At 49.6% G+C, this 22,255-nt stretch overlaps 1 protein-coding gene across 1 annotated transcript in view; it reads right to left on the bottom strand.

The window, feature by feature from the left end:
• Positions 1–17,743, bottom strand: part of LOC147107915 (fibroblast growth factor 4A-like) — a 43,937-nt gene extending 26,194 nt beyond the window's left edge. The window contains exon 1 of the mRNA XM_086007443.1: positions 17,562–17,743. Within this exon, the coding sequence (XP_085863569.1) occupies positions 17,562–17,739 (178 nt within the window). The 5' untranslated portion in view covers positions 17,740–17,743. The remainder of the gene's footprint in view (positions 1–17,561) is intronic.
• Positions 17,744–22,255: the final 4,512 nt, after the last annotated feature.

The raw sequence follows: 22,255 nt of genomic DNA, 5'->3' as shown, positions 1-22,255 counted from the left end.
AGCAGGCTCGAGGGGCCGAATGGCCAACTCCTGCTCCTATATCTTATGTTCTTATATTCTTATGAGCCAATGTAGGTCAGCGAGCACAGGTATGATGGGTGAATGGGACTTGGTGCGAGTTAGGACACAGCAGCCGAGTTTTGGATCACCTCATGTTTACGTAGGGTAGAGCATGGGAGGCCGGCCAGGAGAACGTTGGAATAGTCAAGTCTAGAGGTAACAAAGGCAGGGATGAGGATTTCAGCAGCTGATGAGCTGAGGCAAGGGCAGAGACGGGCGATGTTACGGAGGTGGAAATAAGTGGTCTTAATTATGCCACGGATATGTTAACAGGCAGTTAATTGGCACTAATCCCCTTCCTGCCTCGGGGAGGCGGGTCCCAGTACAGGTCGGGTACCCGCCTCCTTTGAAACTGGCATGGAGGCGGGTTGGGGGCGGGATGGGTTCGTGCCCCCTGATTTGGGGATTTTAACCCCCCACACGCCTCCAATCCCACCTCCACGGCCCAATGAAAATCCTGCCCTGTGCCTCTATTTATGAAGCCCAGTATCCTGTAAGCTTTTTTAACCGCTTTTTCAACCTGCCCTGCCATCTTCAACGGTTTCTGCACATATACCCCCAGGTCTCTCTGATCGTGTACCCCCTTTAGGATTGTACCCTTTAGTTTATATTTCCTCTCTTCATTCTTCCTACCAAAATGTATCACTTCACACTTTTCTGCATGAAATTTCATCTGCCACGTGTCCGCCCATTCCACCAACCTGTCTATGTCCTCTTGAAGTCTATCACTATCCTCCTCACTGTTCACTATACTTCCAAGTTTTGTGTCATCTGCAAATTTTGAAATTATGCCCTGGACACTCAAGTCCAAGTCATTGATATATAACAAGAAAAGCAGTGGTCCTAGAACCGACCCCTGGGGAACACCACTGTGTACCTTCCTCCAGTCCGATAAACAACCGTTCACCACTACTCTCTGTTTCCTGTCACTTAACCAATTTAGTATCCATGCTGCCACTGTCCCTTTTATTCAATGGAATTCAACTTTATCAAACGTCTTTTGGAAATCCATATATACCACGTCAACCGCATTGCCCTCATCAACCATCTCTGTTATCTCTTCAAAAAACTTGACCAAGTTAGTTAAACACGATTTGCCTTTAACAAATCCGTGCTGGCTTTCCTTAATTAATACACACTTGTCCAAGTGATTCTGGAATAGTGAGCAATGTTGGTAGACGAGAGCAGGATCCGATAATGCTTTCTGTGGTCCAGTTTGGTGGGAATAGGGTCGAGGGAGCTGGAAGTGGGTCTCATGGACAAGATGAGCACGGAGAGGTCATGAGGGGAGATCAGAGAGAAACTGGAGAAAGATGTGAGTTCAGGGCTAGGGCAGGGGGGAACCTTAGAGGAAGTTTGGCCCGGTGGGCTAGGGGAAGGAAGGGAAGTGGCAGAGGCAGCTGAACGGATGGTCTCAATCTTAGAGACAAAGAAGTCCATGAGCTCCTCACACTTGTTGTTGGAGGTGAGGGTGGAGGAGACGGGGGAGAGGGGTTTAAGAAGACGGTTAGCAGTAGAGAATAGAAGCCGGGGTTTATCTTTGCATTCTAGAATGATTCTGGAATAGTGAGCAATTTTGGTAGACAAGAGCAGGACCCGATAATGCTTTATGTGGTCCAGCCAGATCTGGCGGCGAATGGCTAAACCAATTGTCCGCCATATCCATTCAAGACTGCATCCCTTGGACTTTAGGGAGCGAAGATGAGGGTCGTACCAGGGGGAACGGTCAGGGTGAGAGAGAGTAATGGCTTTAATAGGGACTAGGGTATCAAAGGTGGTGGTGAGGGTGTGGTTGAACAGATCAGTAGCTGCAGAAATGTCGTGGTGAATGGAGGGCCAAAGGCTGGACAGTTGGGATGACATAGATAGGATGGTGAAATGGGCAGAAGCATGACAGATGGAGCTGAGAAGTGTGAATCATAGAATCATAGAATAGTACAGCAAAGAAGGAGGCCATTCGGCCCATCGAGTCTGTGCCAGCTCTTTCCAGGAGCAATCCAGTCAGTCCCACTCCCCCGCTCACTCCCCGTGTCCCTGCAAGTCTTTCTCCAATTCCCTTTTGAAGGCTACTATTGAATCTGTATCCACCACCCTATCAGGCAGCGCATTCCAAATCCTAACCACTCGCTGCGTAAAATATGATTCCTTATGTCGCCTCTGGTTCCTTTGCCAAATTTTAAATTACCTTAAGTCTGTGTCCTCTCGTTATCGACCCTTCCGCCATTGGAATCTGTAGTGTATGTACCTTTTAAGGGGAGAACTACTTTTGAGCCGCAGCGGAGAAGAAGGGAGAGCGCGGGAGACGCCATTTTTAGCCAGTCTAACCACACCCAGGGATGCCGAAGAGTGGCAGTGTCACAGCGTTCGACAATGAAGTCGAAGATTGGGCGACATATGTAGAACGCATAGATGTGTACTGTAAGGCGAATGAAGTGCCAGATGTCAGGAAAGCACTGGTATTGTTGAATTCCATGGGTGCAAAAATGTATGGCTTACTGCAAAACCTAGTAACCCCAGAGAAGCCAGTGGAAAAGGATTTTGAAAGCATAGTGGCAATCCTACAGGACCACTTAAACCCCACACCGCTGCTGATAGCAGAAAGATTTAAGTTTCACAAAAGGAACCAGCATAAAGACGAAAGTAATGCTGAGTATTTAACGGAACTGCGCAAGCTATCGAAACACTGCCAGTTTGGAACAGGACTAGCAGATACTTTAAGGGACAAGTTTGTGTGTGGGCTTCAAAGTGAAGGAACCCAGAAACGGCTTCTATCAGAAAAGGATCTTACGCTGGACAAGGCTTTCAGCATGGCAGTATCACACGAAGCAGCCGCACGGGGCGCTGCAGAGATACAACGGAGACCGCAAGAATATGGCACAAATGAAATGTCATATGGAGCAGTGAAGTGTTATCGCTGCGGCAGAACAACACACGACCATAAGGATTGTTGGTTCAAGGACCAAGTGTGCAGACAGTGTGGAAAAGTAGGACACATAGCAAGAGTCTGCAGGTCGGGAAAGAAAACCAGCAGCAAGAAATCTCCACAGGAGAAGTTCAAAAAGGTACATAAGGTGACGGAGAGTAGTTCAGACGAACAGAAAAGTGATACAGACTCCAGAAGCAAGGAGCTGGGTTGTCTGAAACTACATAATGTAATCAAAATGGAGGATCACCAAACTATCTGGGTCACGCTCAAGATAGACGGAGTCCAAGTGAAAATGGAATTGGACACAGGATCAGCCCTAACAGTCATAAACCGAAGGGACTACAAGCGGCTATTCTCACATATACCCTTGAGAGATACAGAGATTGTCTTGAAGATGTACACGGGGCAAAAAGTCTACCCCAAAGGAAAAATAAGGGTGAACGTTATATATAACGGCAAGGAAACACCAAAAATGGACCTATATGTATTGCCAGATGGAGGACCACCACTACTAGGACGTGAATGGATCCGGAAGATACAGCTAGATTGGCATTCCATACAAGCACTGACTGTAGATGCCAAAAAGGATGACGACGTCACACCTGGACGACTGTCAAAAATGCTAACTGACGCACAAGAAGTGTTCCAGGAGTGACTCGGAACACTAAAAGGCATAACAGCGACGATCAAAATAGAGGAGAATGCAAGCCCAAAGTTTTTTAAGGCCTTATGCGATCCGCCCAGCCGTCGAAGCAGAGCTGGAAGGTTTGGAACGTTCTGGAGTACTGTCCAAAGTGGACTGGAGCGAGTGGGCTACACCCATCGTTCCTGTAATGAAGAGGTCGTTGAGTAATACGCCTGGGGAACCAAAGAAGGTTCGCATCTGTGGGGACTTCAAGGTGACAGTGAACCCAGTCCTTCACACGGTACAATATCCGCTTCCGCGGATTGAAGATATTTTCGCCTCGCTATCTGGAGGAAAACGCTTCACTAAGATTGATCTGGCCCAGGCGTACCTGCAAGTGGACGTAGAAGAAGCTTCGAAACAGTACCTCACGATCAACACTCATAAAGGTCTCTACCAATACAACCGGCTGGTGTTCGGGGTAGCATCAGCTCTGGCTATTTGGCAAAGGGCAATGGATCAAGTCCTGCAAGGGATTCCAGGGACCCAGTGTTATTTGGACGACATCATGGTCACGGGCGAAAATGACAGTGATCACCTCGCCAACCTGGAGCAGATGCTCACTAGATTGAAGGAATATGGGCTCCGAGCTAATCGCCACAAATGCGAGTTTTTCCAGAAGCAGAGCTCGTATTGTGGCCACGTTATTGATGAAGAGGGGTTACATAAGTCCCCTGAAAAGATTGAGGCAGTAGTCAAGGCTCCAGCACTGGAAAATGTGTCACAACTGAGGTCGTTCCTCGGGCTGGCGAACTACTACCATAAGTTCTTGCCGAATTTGTCTACAGTACTACACTCACTGAACACCCTACTGCAAACGGGGGTACCATGGAAGTGGAATGACGAATGTAAACGAGCTTTCCAGAAGTGCAAAGAATTGATCACATCAAAAGAGGTGTTGGCTCATTTCAACCCAGCACTACCAATTCGGTTGGCATGTGATGCATCACCCTATGGTATTGGAGCGGTGCTGTCGCACAAATTCCCAGACGGGTTGGAGAGGCCAGTAGCCTTTGCATCTCGGTCACTAACCTCAGCCGAGCGTAACTATGCCCAGATTGACAGGGAGGCCCTCAGCCTAGTGTGGGGAGTGAAAAAGTTCAACCACTATCTGCACGGGCAGAAGTTCACCTTGCTGACTGACCACCAACCACTTGTCTCCATCTTTAATCCAAAGAAGGGCGTTCCGGTGATGACTGCGCAACGGCTACAAAGATGGTCCCTTTTTCTAGGGGCGAACCAATATGAAATAGAGTATAAGGGCACGAAACAGCATGGAAACGCTGATGGGCTATCACGCCTGCCACTGCCTACTGCGGAGGAAGCACCAGCAGTGGACCCTGTTGAAATATTTTATTCGTCGATAATTGAACGCTTGCCAGTAACTAACGCGGATATAAAGAAGGAGACCCGAAATGACCCGACACTGTCTCGGGTATATGACTTGACGGTGAAGGGATGGCCAACACATGGCGACTCACTGTTGCCAGCATTCTCATCCAGAAGAGAACAGCTGTCAGTATGCCAGGGGACCTTGATGTGTGGATCCCGAGTGGTAATTCCACCCAAGTTAAGGGAGAGAATGCTCAATGAGCTTCACGAAGGCCATCTGGGAGGGGTGAAAATGAAAAGCCTTGCTAGGGCTTATGTGTGGTGGCCGCGGATCGATCAGCAAATCGAGGACCTGACAAAGAGCTGCTCAGGATGCCAGAAGGTCCAAAATGCACCACCACATGCCCCCCTACACCCATGGAAGTGGCCCTCCTCTCCATGGCAACGGGTGCATATTGATTTTGCTGGTCCATTCATGGACTCAATGTTTTTAATAGCCGTGGATGCGCACTCGAAATGGCCTGAGGTGATCAAAATGTCCGCCACCACCACGGAGAAAACAATTGCAGTGCTACGGACCATATTTGCCAGGAACGGCTTGCCAGAGCAGATTTGCTCTGATAACGGACCACAGTTTGTGTCCGAAGAGTTTCGGAAATTTATGAAAAGGAATGGGGTAAGGCATTACACATCCGCCCCGTATCATCCAGCCACAAATGGATTGGCTGAGAGGTTCGTACAAACCTTTAAAAAGGCAGTAAGGGCCATGTGCGATGACGACATTCCACTGCAGCATAAGGTGGACAATTTCCTGTTAGCTTACAGAAATGCGACACATGCAGTCACCAACCAGACCCCAGCCATGATGTTCTTTAGCCGAAGGTTGAGATCTCGTCTGGATTTGCTCAGAACAAATGTACGAAGAGATGTTGAGAATAAGCAATTCCAGCACATCAATGTGAAGCCGACAAGGAGCTTCAATGTAGGGCAACCAGTCTTGGCCCGTGACTACCGAACAGAGAAATGGCAACCAGGAACGATATGCACACGGCAGGGGCCACTAATGTACACAGTGGATGTTGGGGAGAACATTGTGAGATGCCATGTCGACCAGATCCTAGAGTCACAGGAACGAGTCAACCCCAAGTCTCGCGTACCTGGTGATGAACCCGACATACAGGTAGCATCTACCCCAGAAACAGTAGCATCGGAAACTGATGAACCAACCGACAATAGGGGGCCAGAATCGCCTCCGCACCAAGAGCAAGACACTCAGGAAAGGCGCTATCCAGAAAGGATCAGGAAGCCGCCCCAAAGACTGAATTTATAAATGGACTATTTTCAGTTAATGTTGCATGTTAAAAGTGTTAATTGTTAAATGAATGTTATGGTACTGTTAATCTAAAAGGGGAGGAATTGTAGTGTATGTACCTTTAAGGGGAGAGCTACTTTTTACAGCTCCTGTATACTGTAGTACCGGCAGTGACCACACCTGTATATAAACCCTGAGTAGGGATCTGTACTGTTAGTTTTTGAGTGACCCTCATCCAGTAAACACCTGTTGATTGTTCCTCTGCAGTCTCTGTCTATTTGTTGAAGGACACCGTACATCAAGATTCACGGATTTAACAGAATCAGTTTCTCTCTATCTACTCTGTCTGAACCCTTCATGATTTTGAACACCTCTATCAAATCTCCTCTTAGCCTTCTCTGCTCTCAGGAGAACAACCCCAGCCTCTCTAGTCTATCCACATAACAGTAATCCCTCATCCCTGGAACTATTCTAGTAAATCTCTTCTGCACCCGCTCCAAAGCCTTCACGTCCTTCCTAAAGTGTGGTGCCCAGAATTGGACACAATACATCCTGCTGGGGCCGAACTAGTGTTTTATAAAGGTGATGAACTTTGGGAGGACTAATACAGAAAGACAGTTTAGTATAAATGGCACGATTTTGAAGTGTCGATGAGCAGAGAGACCTTGGTGTCCATGTACACAAATCCTTAAAGGTGACAGGACAAGTTGATAAGGTGGTTAAAAAAGCATCTGGGTTACTGGGGTTTATAAATAGAGGAATAGACTATAAAAGCAAAGAGATCAGGCTCGAACTTTATAAATCACTGGTTATGCCTCAGTTGGAGTATTGTGGACAATTCTGGGCCCCACACTTCAGGAAAGATGTAAAGGCCTTAGAAAGGGGACAGAGGAGGTTTCCCAGGATGTTACCAGGGATGAGGGACTTCAGTTATGAGGAACAATTGGAAAAGTTCGGACTGTTCTCCTTGAACAGGGAAGGTTAAGAGGTGATGGAATAGAGGTTTTCAAGATGATTAGAGGTTATCTAGACTAGATAGAGAAAGGCTGTTCCCTCTGGTGAGTGGGTCAATAACCAAAGGTCATAGATTTAAAATTATTGAGAAAAGATCTTAGGAAGGATATATTGGCCTTGGAGGGAGTGCAGCGTAGGTTTACCAGAATGATACCTGGACTTCAAGGGTTAAGTTACAAGGAGAAATTACACAAACTAAGGTTGTATTCCCTAGAATTTAGAAGGTTAAGGGTTGATCTGATCGAAGTTTTCAGGATATTAAGGGGAGCAGATCAGGTAGATTGAGAGAAACTATTGCCGCTGGTTGGGGAGTCTAGGACTAGGGGGCAGAGTCTAAAAATTAGAGCCAGACCTTTCAGGAGTGAAGTTAGGAAACACTTCTACACACACAGGGTGGTAGAAGTTTGGAACTCTCTACCGTAAACGGCAATTGATGCAAAATCAAAGGTTAATTTTAAGCTCTGGAATTCCCTGCCTAAACCTCTCCACCTCTCTACCGCTCTTTCCTCCTTTAAGACGCTCCTTAAAACCTACCTCTTTGACCAAGCTTTTGGTCACCTGCCCTAATTTATCCTTATGTGGCTCGGTGTCAAATTTTTTGTCTTTTAATACTCCTGTGAAACACCTTGGGAAGTTTTACTACATTAAAGGCGCTATATAAATACAAGTTGTTGTTGTTGTTAAATTGGAGATTGATAGCTGTTTGTTAACCAAATGTATTAAGGGACATGGGCCAAAGGCGGGTTTATCAAGTTAGGTCGCAGATCAGCCAGGATCTCAATGAATGGCGGATTGGGCAGAGTCAACACGGATTTATAAAAGGGAAATGTGGGAAAATGTGAGGTTATCCACTTTGGAAGGAAGAATGAAAAGGCAAATTATTATTTAAATGAAGTGAGACTACAAAATGCTGCGGTACAAAGGGATCTGGGAGTCCTAGTACATGAAACACAAAAAGTCAGCATGCAGGTACAGCAAGTAATTAGGAAGTCATGGAATAGAATACAAGAGCAGGGGGGTTATGCTTCAACTGTATAAAACACTAGTTAGGCCTCAGCTAGAGTACTGCGTGCAGTTCTGGTCACCACATTACAGGAAAGATGTGATTGCACTAGAGAGGGTACAGAGGAGATTTACAAGGATGTTGCTGGGAGTAGAGAATCTTAGCTATGAGGAAAGGCTGGATAGGCTGGGTCTGTTTTCCTTGGAACAGAGGAGGCTGAGGGGAGACCTTATTGAGGTGTATAAAATTATGAGGGGCATAGGTAAAGTGGATAGAAAGGACCTATTTCCCTTAGCAGAGGGGTCAAAAACCAGGGGGCACAGATTTAAAGTAATTGGTGGAAGGTTTAGAGGGGATTTGAGAGGAAATTTCTTCACCCAGAGGGCTGTGGGGGTCTGGAACTCACTGCCTGAAAGGGTGGTAGAGGCAGGAACCCTTCCGAGGGACTGCCCAAGAAGAAGAAGAAGAAGAACCACATTTAAAAAGTACTTGGATGTGCACTTGCGATGCTCTAACCTGCAGGGCTACAGACCAAGAGCTGGGAAGTGGGATTAGGCCGGATAGCTCTTTGTTGGCCAGCACGGACACGATGGGCCGAAATGGCCTCCTTCCGTGCTGTAACTTTCTTTGATTCTATGAATGATGGCCTTTATTGCAAAGGATATGGAGTATAAAAGTAGGGAAGTTTTGATGCAACTTTACAGGCTGCTGGTGAGACCACACCTGGAGTACTGCGTACAGTTTTGGTCTCCATATTTAAGGAAGGATATACTTGCATTGGAGGCTGTTCAGAGAAGGTTCACTAGGTTGATTCTTGGGACGAAGGTTTTGACGTATGAAGAAAGGTTGAGCAGGTTGGGCCTATACTCATTGGAGTTTAGAAGAATGAGAGGGGATCTTAATGAAATATATAACATTCTGAGGGGGATTGACAGGGTAGGTGCTGAGAGGATGTTTCCCCTAGTGGGGGTATCTAGAACTAGGGGGCATAGTTTCAGAATAAGGGGTCGCCCATTTAAGACGGAGATGAGGAGGAATTTCTTCTCTCAGAGGGTCGTGAATCTTTGGAATTCTCTACCCCAGAGAGCTGTGGAGACGGAGTCAGTGAATATATTCAAGGCGGAGATTGACAGACATTTGAACTACAGGGGAGTCAAGGGGTATGGGGAGCGGGAAAGTGGTGTTGAGGACAAGATTGGATCAGCCATGATCTTGTTGAATGGCGGAGCAGGCTCGAGGGGCCGATTGGCCGACTCCTGCGACTGTTTCTTATGAAATCGTGTTTGACGAATCTGTTAGAGTTTTTTGAGGTTGTAACTAACAGAATAGATAAGGGGGAACCAGTGGATGTGTATTTGGATTTTCAGAAGGCTTTCGATAAGGTGCCACACAAGAAGTTATTCAACAAAATTAGGGCCCATGGGATTGGGGGTAATATACTAGCGTGGATTGAGGATTGGTTAATGGACAGAAAACAGAGAGTAGGAATAAACGGGTCATTTTCGGGTTGGCAGGCTGTAACTAGTGGGGTACCGCAAGGATCAGTGCTTGGGCCTCAGCTATTCACAATATACATCAATGATTTGGATAAGGGGACCAAATGTAATATATCCAAGTTTGCTGATGATACAAAGCTGGGTGGGAATGTAAGTTGTGAGGAGGATGCAAGGAGGCTTCAAGGGGATATAGACAGGCTCAGTGAGTGGGCAAGAACATGGCAAATGGAATATTATAATGTGGAGAAATGTGAAGTTATCCACTTTGGTGGGAAAAATAGAAAAGCAGAGTATTTTTTAAATGGTGAGAGATTGGGAAATGTTGGTGTTCAGAGGGACCTGGGTGTCCTTGTACACAAATCACTGAAAGTTAACATGCAGGTACAGCAAGCAATTAGGAAAGCAAATGGTATGTTGGCCTTTATTACAAGAGGATTTGAGTATAAGAGTAAAGACGTCTTACTGCAATTATATAGGGCCCTGGTGAGACCACACCTGGAGTATTGTGTACAGTTTTGGTCTCCTTACCTAAGGAAGGATATACTTGCCATAGAGGGAGTGCAATGAAGGTTCACCAGACTGGTTCCTGGGATGGGGGGATTGTCCTATGAGGAGAGATTGAGTAGACTAAGCCTATATTCCTAGAGTTTAGAAGAACGAGAGGTGATCTCATTGAAACATACAAAATTCTTACAGGGCTTGACAGGGTAGATGCAGGGAGGATGTTTCCCCTGGCTGGGGAGTCTAGAACCAGGGGTCACAGTCTCAGAATAAGGGGTCGGCCATTTAAGACTGAGATGAGGAGAAATTTCTTCACTCAGAGGGTGGTGAATCTTTGGAATTCTCTACCCCAGAGGGCTGTGGAGGCTCAGTCGTTGAGTATATTTAAGACAGAGATCGATAGATTTTTGGATATTAAGGGAATCAAGGGATATGGGGATAGTGCAGGAAAGTGGAGTTGAGGTAAAAGATCAGCCATGATCTTATTGAATGGCGGAGCAGGCTCGAGGGGCCAAATGGCCGACTCCTGCTCCTATGTTGTGAGGTAGGATGAGGAGAATGTTTTTCACTCTGGGAGGTGTCGGAATCGGAAACGCTGTACCTGAAATGGTGGTGGAAGCTGATTCCATAAATAATTTATAATGCAGTTGGACATGTTCTTGAGGATGAGCAACTTACAGGGTTACGGACAAAAGACGGGGGAGTGAGACTAAACACGACTGCTCTTTCAAAGAGGCAGCACAGGCACGATGGGCCGAATGGCCTCCTCCTGTGCTGTAAGTTTGTATGATTCTATGAAATGCTGTCTGCAGATATGGGAAGGTCGGTGTTGGTCAATATTCTGGGCTGTTAACTCATTGCCGCCTCTCCTCTAGTTCCTCACGCCTCGTTAGCATCGCTGTAGATTTCCACTCTGCTCTGCTAAACTGGGTGGGTTGGGAATCTGGTCGGTGCTGCTCTGAGAGTGTGAGAGGGGCCGTGAGACCTGCCCTCATCACAGTGTCTGATAGCTTGCCTCACATCCCAGAACCTCGGACTGTGACCAACGCTGAAAATCAGTTGTTGCTAAATATCTCCCTGGGTCACTCACCACTGGTCAGTTAGCCAGTCCCAGCCAAAGACTGGTTTGATCTTCAATTAACACCATCACTTCTCACCAAACTGCTGACCACCCAACTTCCTTTTCTGGCTCCCATGTTAGCCGTCATTGTTAACGGTTCTCTCTCCTCAGGTACTGTCCCCCTCTCTCTCAAATCTGCCGTCATCACCCCTCTCCTCAAAAAACCAACCCTTGACCCCTCCATCCTTGCAAACTACCGCCCCATCGCCAACCTCCCTTTCCTCTCCAAAGTTCTTGAGCATGTTGTTGCCTCCAAATCTGTGCCCATCTTTCCTGCAATTCCATGTTTGAATCCCTCCAATCAGGTTTCCGCCCTTGCCACAGTACCAAAACGGCGCTCATCAAAGTCACAAATGACATCCTTTGTGACTGTGACAAAGGTAAACTATCCCTCCTCGTCCTTCTTGATTTGTCTGCAGTCTTTGACACGGTTGACCACTCCATCCTTCTCCAACGCCTCTCCACTGTCGTCCAGCTGGGTGGGACTGCACTTGCCTGGTTCCATTCTTATCTATCCAATTGTAGCCACAGAATCACCTGCAGTGGCTTCTCTTCCCGCTCCCACATTGTTACCCCTGGTGTCCCCCAGGGATTTATCCTTGGCCCCCTCCTATTTCTCATCTACATGTTGCCCCTTGGCGACATCATCCGAAAACACAGCGTCAGTTTTCACATGTACGCTGATGATACCTAGCTCTACCTCACCACCTCTCTCGACCCTGCCACGGTGTCTAAATTGTCAGACTGCTTGTCCAACACACAGTTCTGGATGAGCAGAAATTTTCTGCCATTAAATACTGAGAAGACCGAATCCATTGTTTCCGATCCCTGCCACAAACTACGTTCACTAGCCATTGACTCCACCCCATTCCCTAACATCTGTCTGAGGCTGGACCACATTGTTTGCAACCTTGGTGTCATATTTGACGCTGAAATGAGCTGCGGCATAACTAAGACTGCCTATTTCAGGCTCCGTAACATCGCCCGTCTCCGCCCTTGCCTCAGCTCATCTGCTGCTGAAACCCTCATCCATGCCTTTGTTACCTCTAGACTTGACTATTCCAACGCACTCCTGGCTGGCCTCCCACGTTCTACCCTACGTAAACTTAAGGTCATCCAAAACTCGGTTGCCCATGTCCCAACTCGCATCAAGACCCGTTCGCCCATCGCCCCTGTGCTCGCTGACCTACATTGGCTCCCAGTTAAGCAACGTCTCAATATCAAACTTCTCATCCTTGTTTTCGAATCCCTCCATGGCCTCGACCCTTCCTAACTCTGTAACCACCTTCAGCCCCACAACCCCCCGAGATCTCTGCGCTCCTCTAATTCTGCCCTCTTGAGCATCCCTGATTATAATCGCTCCACCATTGGTGGCCGTGCCTTCTGTTGCCTAGGCCCTAAGCTCTGGAATTCCCTGCCTAAACCTCTCTGCCTCTCCCCACTCTCTTTCCTCCTTTATGATGCTCCTTGAAACCTACCTCTTTGACCAAGCTTTTGGTCACTTGCCCTAATTTCTTCTTATGTGGCTCGGTGTCAAATGTTTTACCTTATAATACTCCTGTGCAGCGACATGAGACGTTTAACTACATTAAAGGCGCTATATAAATACTAGTTGTTGTTGTTGTTGTTTTTGTCTGTGGAACCCATACCCCAGTGAAAGTCAGTGCGCGTGGAACACGTACCCCAATGAAAGTCAGTGCCTGTGGAACCCGTACACCAGTGAGTAAGTGTCTGTTGAACCCATACTCCAGTGAGAGTCAGTGTGTGTGGAACCCGTATCCCAGTGAGAGTCAGTGTCTGTGGGACTGTACCCCAGTGAGAGTCCGTGTCTGTGGGACTGTACCCCAGTGAGAGTCCGTGTCTGTGGGACTGTACCCCAGTGAGAGTCCGTGTCTGTGGGACTGTACCCCAGTGAGAGTCAGTGTCTGTGGAACCTGTACCCCAGTGAGAGTCCGTGTCTGTGGGACTGTACCCCAGTGAGAGTCAGTGTCTGTGGAACCTGTACCCCAGTGAGAGTCAGTGTCTGTGGAACCCGTACCCCAGTGAGAGTCCGTGTCTGTGGAACCCGTACCCCAGTGAGAGTCAGTGTGTGTGGAACCCGTACCCCAGTGAGAGTCAGCGTCTGTGTAACCCGTACCCCAGTGAGAGTCAGTGTCTGTGGAACCCATACCCCAGTGAGAGTCAGTGTCTGTGGAACCCGTACCCCAGTGAGAGTCAGTGTCTGTGGAACCCGTACCCCAGTGAGAGTCAGTGTCTGTGGAACCCGTACCCCAGTGAGAGTCAGTGTCTGTCCCAGGACAGTGACAGGGTAACACAAAGAATTCGACCCAACACAATCGTCGCTAAGCAAAAGGAAAAATATCTGTCATATTGGGCAGAAACAACAAAAACCCAAAGCAAACTCAATTGCTACTTGGCCCTAAACAGACAATACAACATAGCTGATTACCTGACCATGGTAAAGGATAACAAACTGAGAAGAACCTTGACAAGGTACAGACTTAGCGAACATAGCCCAGCGATCGAAAAAGGCAGACACAGGCAGACCAGGCTGCCAAGAGAAGACAGGATATGCTCTCACTGCAGTCAGGGAGTAGTTGAGACAGAGATGCACTTCCTCACAGCCTGTGGAAAATATCAGGGCATCAGAGAGAATTTCTACCAAAAATTCTCACAAATATGCCCTGAATTCAGAAATCTGACTGAACCAAAAACTCCCATTCCTACTGGGGGAGGAGAGAAGCTGTGTAACACTGGCGGCACACTATGTTACAGCTTGCCATGAACAGAGGGACAACCAGTAAACTAAGACAAGAGTATATATAAACAAGGCGAATGTATATTTATAAACTCAGGGATATACCTGTTTATACACTGTATGAATGGAACCGCGTTTATGTGTTCAACCATAAATGTATTTTGATGCTTTGGCAACATAAGATGTACCTTATCATGCCAATAAAGCGATTTGTATTGTATTGTATTGTCTGTGGAACCCGTACCCCAGTGAGAGTCAGTGTCTGTGGAACCCATACCTCAGGGAGAGTCAGTGTTGTGTTTGAGTTTTATTCATGTAGCAGAAAATGTTATTAAACAGGAAGCTGTGGTGAAATATTTGTGCTGCGATTTCAGAAAGTTGATATTGCTGTCCTGGGGGTTAAACAGCAAAACAGAGAGATATCGATGAGAAATTCTTCAGCAATACGTCACTGACAACCTCATCACTGGGCTCTCTGTAACCGAGTCATATCTCCAATAATTCCACTTCTGTGATTCATTTCGGAGCAGAATTAAATCAAAACTAATCACTCACAGACACTGACTCTCACTGGGGTACGGGTTCCACACATACTGACTCTCACTGGATTACGGGTTCCACAGACACTGACTCTCACTGGGGTACAGTTCCACAGACACTGACGCTCACTGGGGCACGGGTTCCACAGACACTGACTCTCACTGGGGTACGGGTTCCACACACACTGACTCTCACTGGGGTACGGGTTCCACACACACTGACTTTCACTGGGGTACGGGTTCCACAGACACTGACTCTCACTGGGGTACGGGTTCCACACACTGACTCTCACTGGGGTACGGGTTCCACAGACACTGACTTTCACTGGGGTACGGGTTCCGCAGACACTGACTCTCACTGGGGTACGGTTCCACAGACACTGAATCTCACTGGGGTACGGGTTCCACACACACTGACTCTCACTGGGGTACGGGTTCCACACACACTGACTCTCACTGGGGTACGGGTTCCACAGACACTGACGCTCACTGGGATACGGGTTCCACAGGCACTGACTCTCACTGGGGTACAGTTCCACAGACACTGACGCTCCCTGGGGTACAGGTTCCACAGACACTGACTGTCACTGGGGTACGGGTTCCACAGACACTGACTCTCACCGGGGTACGGGTTCCACAGACACTGACTCTCACTGGGGTACGGGTTCCACAGACACGGACTCTCACTGGGGTACGGGTTCCACAGGCACTGACTCTCACTGGGGTACAGTTCCACAGACACTGACTCTCACTGGGGTACGGGTTCCACAGACACGGACTCTCACTGGGGTACGGGTTCCACAGGCACTGACTCTCACTGGGGTACAGTTCCACAGACACTGACTCTCACTGGGGTATGGGTTCCACAGACACTGACTCTCACTGGGGTAAGGGTTCCACAGACACTGACTCTCACTGGGGTACGGGTTCCACAGGCACTGACTCTCACTGGGGTACGGGTTCCACACACACTGACTTTCACTGGGGTACGGGTTCCACAGACACTGACTCTCACTGGGGTACGGGTTCCACACACTGACTCTCACTGGGGTACGGGTTCCACAGACACTGACTTTCACTGGGGTACGGGTTCCACAGACACTGACTCTCACTGGGGTACGGTTCCACAGACACTGACTCTCACTGGGGTATGGGTTCCACACACACTGACTCTCACTGGGGTACGGGTTCCACACACACTGACTCTCACTGGGGTACGGGTTCCACAGACACTGACGCTCACTGGGGTACGGGTTCCACAGGCACTGACTCTCACTGGGGTACAGTTCCACAGACACTGACTCTCCCTGGGGTACAGGTTCCACAGACACTGACTGTCACTGGGGTACGGGTTCCACAGACACTGACTCTCACCGGGGTACGGGTTCCACAGACACTGACTCTCACTGGGGTACGGGTTCCACAGACACGGACTCTCACTGGGGTACGGGTTCCACAGGCACTGACTCTCACTGGGGTACAGTTCCACAGACACTGACTATCACTGGGGTACGGGTTCCACAGACACCGACTCTCACTGGGGTACGGGTTCCACAGACACTGAGTCTCACTGGGGTACGGGTTCCACAGACACGGACTCTCACTGGGGTACGGGTTCCACAGGCACTGACTCTCACTGGGGTACAGTTCCACAAACACTGACTCTCACTGGGGTACAATTCCACAGACACTGACTCTCACTGGGGTAAGGGTTCCACAGACACTGACTCTCACTGGGGTACGGGTTCCACAGACACTGACTCTCACTGGGATACGGGTTCCAGAGACACTGATTCTCACTGGGGTATGGGATCCACAGACACTGACTCTCACTGGGGTACGGGTTACACAGACAATGACTCTCACTGGGGTACGGGTTCCACAGACACTGACTCTCACTGGGGTATGCGTTCCACAGACACTGACTGTCATTGGGGTATGGGTTCCACACACACTGACTTTCACTGGGGTACGGGTTCCACAGACACTGACTCTCACTGGGGTACAGTTCCACAGACACTGACTCTCACTGGGGTATGGGTTCCACAGACACTGACGCTCACTGGGGTACGGGTTCCACAGACACTGATTCTCACTGGGGTATGGGATCCACAGACACTGACTCTCACTGGGGTACGGGTTCCACAGACACTGACTCTCACTGGGGTACGGGTTCCATAGATACTGACACTTACTGGGGTACGGGTTCCACAGACACTGATTCTCACTGGGGTACGGGATCCACAGACACTGACTCTCACTGGGTTACGGGATCCACAGACACTGACTCTCACTGGGGTACGGGTTCCACAGACACTGACTCTCACTGGGGCATGGGTTCCACAGACACTGACTCTCACTGGGGTACGGGTTCCACAGACACTGACTCTCACTGGGGTACGGGTTCCACAGACACTGACTCTCACTGGGGTATGGGTTCCACAGACACTGACTCTCACTGGGGTATGGGTTCCACAGACACTGACTCTCACTGGGGTACGGGTTCCACAGACACTGACTCTCACTGGGCACCTGATGCCGCCAGGGTTATCAATGAACCCTGATCCAGAGCCATGCTGGATATCTCATGCATGCGCCAGGAGGTGGGAAACTCAGCACTCACGAGGGATGGACGCTAACCCTCTGGTCTGTGCGGCTGAGCACTGCCCTGTGTGGCATGTTTATGGCACCCATTTACTGATCTGGGACCCTTATATTGACCAGCTGCCTGTCCTGTTCAGCTGAGTCCCTTTTCCGAGCTGTGGATAAAAGCCCAGTGCTGACCCCTCGCATAGACAGATGAGCTGGTCCGTACCTTGCCACTTGACCTTGTATTTCTGTAGGCTGTTCCTCCATGTCCGGCTCCTCACTGCACCTGCTCGATCTGGGCTCGCTGCTTCTGAAGAAATCTCCTGAGCCTTCACAAACATTAACATCACAATCAAGCAATTCAAGGACCTCTGGGCCGGAGTTAAAGTGACTCTTCGCGACATTGCCGTGTCAATGCAACCCTCTCACCACACTCTCCTGAATGTCCAGGGGGTTAAACCCTCTCACCACGAGCTCTTAGATGTCCAGGGGATTAAACCCTCTCAGCACTCGTTCCAATCGACTGTATCAATCACTGGAGGGTTGTGAAGATCAAACGGAATGATTTTTGTTGTATTTCGAGTCTGGGTTGGAGGTGGTGATATTTCGACGGCGTCTGGAGTCAGTGATGTGTTTTACACCCTGATTGGTGATCAGACTGTCCTCTAAATAAAGTAAACACAGTTGGTGCAGGGTCATCTACCACTGGGATGCTGAGAACTCTTCCCTTCCACCGACTGCAACAGAGACTGTGGCCGGAGCAATGCTGAGTGACTCGGCGCCAGAAGAGCGCGGGTTCCATCCCTGACCTGTGCGCAGTTAGGTGATCCCAGCCAGGGTAGCGATAGCGGGTAACTGCCTGTTATGGCCCTGAGCAAGGGAGAGGGAAAGGCAGGCAGGAGTCGTGACCCTGATCACGGGCCAGTGACCTTTACTGACAAAGTGCTTGAATTCGTGGCATATCTGTGTGTGGGAGCGAGCGTGATGTGTGATGTGTGAGTGTGTGGATGTAGGTGATAACACAAGCAGACTTTACTGTGATACTTCCCATTCTCAAACATCTGCTCAACTGTTTACTTACACATTAGGAAATGCAGCGAGGTGACGGTAGCAGCAGAGAAGGAACTGAAGGTGCTGACACTCACTGGGGTACAGTTCCTGAAGGTGCTGACTCTCACTGGGGTACAGTTCCTGAAGGTGCTGACTCTCACTGGGGTACAGTTCCTGAAGGTGCTGACTCTCACTGGGGTACAGTTCCTGAAGGTACTGACTCTCACTGGGGTACAGTCCCTGAAGGTGCTGACTTTCACTGGGGTACAGTTCCTGAAGGTGCTGACTCTCTCTGGGGTACAGTTCCTGAAGGTGTTGACTCTCACTGGGGTACAGTTCCTGAAGGTGCAGATTCTCGCTGGGGTACAGTTCCTGAAGGTGCTGACTCTCACTGGGGTACAGTTCCTGAAGGTGCGGATTCTCGCTGGGGTACAGTTCCTGAAGGTGCGGATTCTCACTGGGGTACAGTTCCTGAAGGTGCGGATTCTCGCTGGGATACAGTTCCTGAAGGTGCTGACTCTCACTGGGGTACAGTTCCTGAAGGTACTGACTCTCGCTGGGGTACAGTTCCTGAAGGTGCAGATTCTCGCTGGGGTACAGTTCCTGAAGGTGCTGACTCTCACTGGGGTACAGTTCCGGAAGGTACTGACTCTCGCTGGGGTACAGTTCCTGAAGGTGCAGATTCTCGCTGGGGTACACTTCCTGAAGGTGCTGACTCTCACTGGGGGACAGTTCCTCAAGGTGCGGATTCTCGCTGGGGTACAGTTCCTGAAGGTGCTGACTCTCACTGGGGTACAGTTCCTGAAGGTGCGGATTCTCGCTGGGGTACAGTTCCTGAAGGTGCTGACACTCACTGGGGTACAGTTCCTGAAGGTGTTGACTCTCACTGGGATACAGTTCCTGAAGGTGCTGACTCTCACTGGGATACAGTTCCTGAAGGTGCCACCTCTCACTGGGATACAGTTCCTGAAGGTGTTGACTCTCACTGGGATACAGTTCCTGAAGGTGTTGACTCTCACTGGGATACAGTTCCTGAAGGTGCTGACTCTCACTGGGGTACAGTTCCTGAAGGTGCTGACTCTCACTGGGGTCCAGTTCCTGAAGGTGCTGACTCTCTCTGGGGTACAGTTCCTGAAGGTGCTGACTCTCACTGGGGTACAGTTCCTGAATGTGCAGATTCTCGCTGGGGTACAGTTTCTGAAGGTGCTGACTCTCACTGGGGTACAGTTCCTGAAGGTGCTGACACTCACTGGGGTACAGTCCCTGAAGGTGCCGAATCTCACTGGGATACAGTTCCTGAAGGTGTTGACTCTCACTGGGGTACAGTTCCTGAAGGTGCTGACCCTCACTGGGGTACAGTTCCTGAAGGTGCTGACTCTCACTGGGATACAGTTCCTGAAGGTGCTGACACTCACTGGGGTACAGTCCCTGAAGGTGCCGACTCTCACTGGGGTACAGTTCCTGAAGGTGCTGACTCTCACTGGGGTGCAGTTCCTGAAGGTGCTGACTCTCACTGGGGTACAGTTCCTGAAGGTACTGACTCTCACTGTGGTACAGCTCCTGAAGGTGCTGACTCTCACAGGGGTACAGTTCCTGAGGGTGCTGACTCTCACTGGGGTACAGTTCCTGAAGGTGCCGACTCTCACTGGGGTACAGTTCCTGAAGGTGCTGACCCTCACTGGGATACAGTTCCTGAATGTGCTGACACTCACTGGGGTACAGTCCCTGAAGGTGCCGACTCTCACTGGGGTACAGTTCCTGAAGGTGCTGACTCTCACTGGGGTACAGTTCCTGAAGGTGCTGACACTCACTGGGGTACAGTCCCTGAAGGTGCCGAATCTCACTGGGATACAGTTCCTGAAGGTGTTGACTCTCACTGGGGTACAGTTCCTGAAGGTGCTGACCCTCACTGGGGTACAGTTCCTGAAGGTGCTGACTCTCACTGGGATACAGTTCCTGAAGGTGCTGACATTCACTGGGGTACAGTCCCTGAAGGTGCCGACTCTCACTGGGGGACAGTTCCTGAAGGTGCTGACTCTCACTGGGGTGCAGTTCCTGAAGGTGCTGACTCTCACTGGGGTACAGTTCCTGAAGGTACTGACTCTCACTGTGGTACAGCTCCTGAAGGTGCTGACTCTCACAGGGGTACAGTTCCTGAGGGTGCTGACTCTCACTGGGGTACAGTTCCTGAAGGTGCCGACTCTCACTGGGGTACAGTTCCTGAAGGTGCTGACTCTCACTGGGGTACAGTTCCTGAGGGTGCTGACTCTCACTGGGGTACAGTTCCTGAAGGTGCCGACTCTCACTGGGGTACAGTTACTGAAGGTGCTGACTCTCACTGGGGTACAGTTCCTGAAGGTGCGGATTCTTGCTGGGGTACAGTTCCTGAAGGTGCTGACTCTCAATGGGGAACAGACCTGAAGGTGCGGATTCTCGCTGGGGTACAGTTCCTGAAGGTGCTGACTCTCACTGGGGTACAGTTCCTGAAGGTGCGAATTCTCGCTTGGGTACAGTTCCTGAAGGTGCTGACTCTCACTGGGGTGCAGTTCCTGAAGGTGCGAATTCTCGCTTGGGTACAGTTCCTGAAGGTGCTGACTCTCACTGGGGTGCAGTTCCTGATGGTGCTGACTCTCACTGGGTTACAGTTCCTGAAGGTGTCAACTCTCACTGGGGTACAGTTCCTGAAGGTGCTGACTCTCACTGGGATACAGTTCCTGAAGGTGTTGACTCTCACTGGGATACAGTTGCTGAAGGTGTTGACTCTCACTGGGGTACAGTTCGTGAAGGTGCTGACTCTCACTGGGGTACAGTTCCTAAAGGTGCTGACTCTCACTGGGGTACAGTTCCTAAAGGTGCTGACTCTCACTGCGGTACAGTTCCTGAAGGTGTTGACTCTCGCTGGGCTACAGTTCCTGAATGTACGGACTCTCACTGGGGTACAGTTCCTGAAGGTGCTGACTCTCACTGGGGTACAGTTCCTGAAGGTGCTGACTCTCACTGGGGTACAGTTTCTGAAGGTGCTGACTCTCACTGGGGTGCAGTTCCTGAAGGTGCTGACTCTCCCTGGGGTACAGTTCCTGAAGGTGCTGACTCTCACTGGGGTACAGTTCCTGAAGGTGCTGACTCTCACTGGGCTACAGTTCCTGAGGGTGCTGACTCTCACTGGGGTACAGTTCCTGAAGGTGCTGACTCTCACTGGGGTACAGTTCCTGAAGGTGCTGACTCTCACTGGGGTACAGTTCCTGAAGGTGCTGACTCTCACTGGGGTGCAGTTCCTGAAGGTGCTGACTCTCACTGGGGTACAGTTCCTGAAGGTGCTGACTCTGACTGGGGTGCAGTTCCTGAAGGTGCTGACTCTCTCTGGGGTACAGTTCCTGAAGGGGCTGACTCTCACTGGGGTACAGTTCCTGAACGTGCGGATTCTCGCTGGGGTACAGTTCCTGAAGGTGCGGATTCTCACTGGGGTACAGTTCCTGAAGGTGCGGATTCTCACTGGGGTACAGTTCCTGAAGGTGCTGACTCTCACTGGGGTACAGTTCCTGAATGTGCGGATTCTCGCTGGGGTACACTTCCTGAAGGTGCGGATTCTCACTGGGGTACAGTTCCTGAAGGTGCGGATTCTCACTGGGGTACAGTTCCTGAAGGTGCTGACTCTCACTGGGGTACAGTTCCTGAAGGTGCTGACTCTCACTGGGGTACAGTTCCTGAAGGTGCAGATTCTCGCTGGGGTACAGTTCCTGAAGGTGCTGACTCTCACTGGGATACAGTTCCTGAAGGTGCTGACTCTCACTGGGATACAGTTCCTGAAGGTGCCACCTCTCACTGGGATACAGTTCCTGAAGGTGTTGACTCTCACTGGGATACAGTTCC

Source organism: Somniosus microcephalus, chromosome 14 (assembly GCF_052327205.1).
Source record: "Somniosus microcephalus isolate GS21.2 chromosome 14, FLI_Smic_1.0, whole genome shotgun sequence".
Taxonomy (NCBI): Eukaryota; Metazoa; Chordata; class Chondrichthyes; order Squaliformes; family Somniosidae; genus Somniosus; species Somniosus microcephalus.
This window is presented reverse-complemented; position numbering and strand designations above follow the sequence as displayed.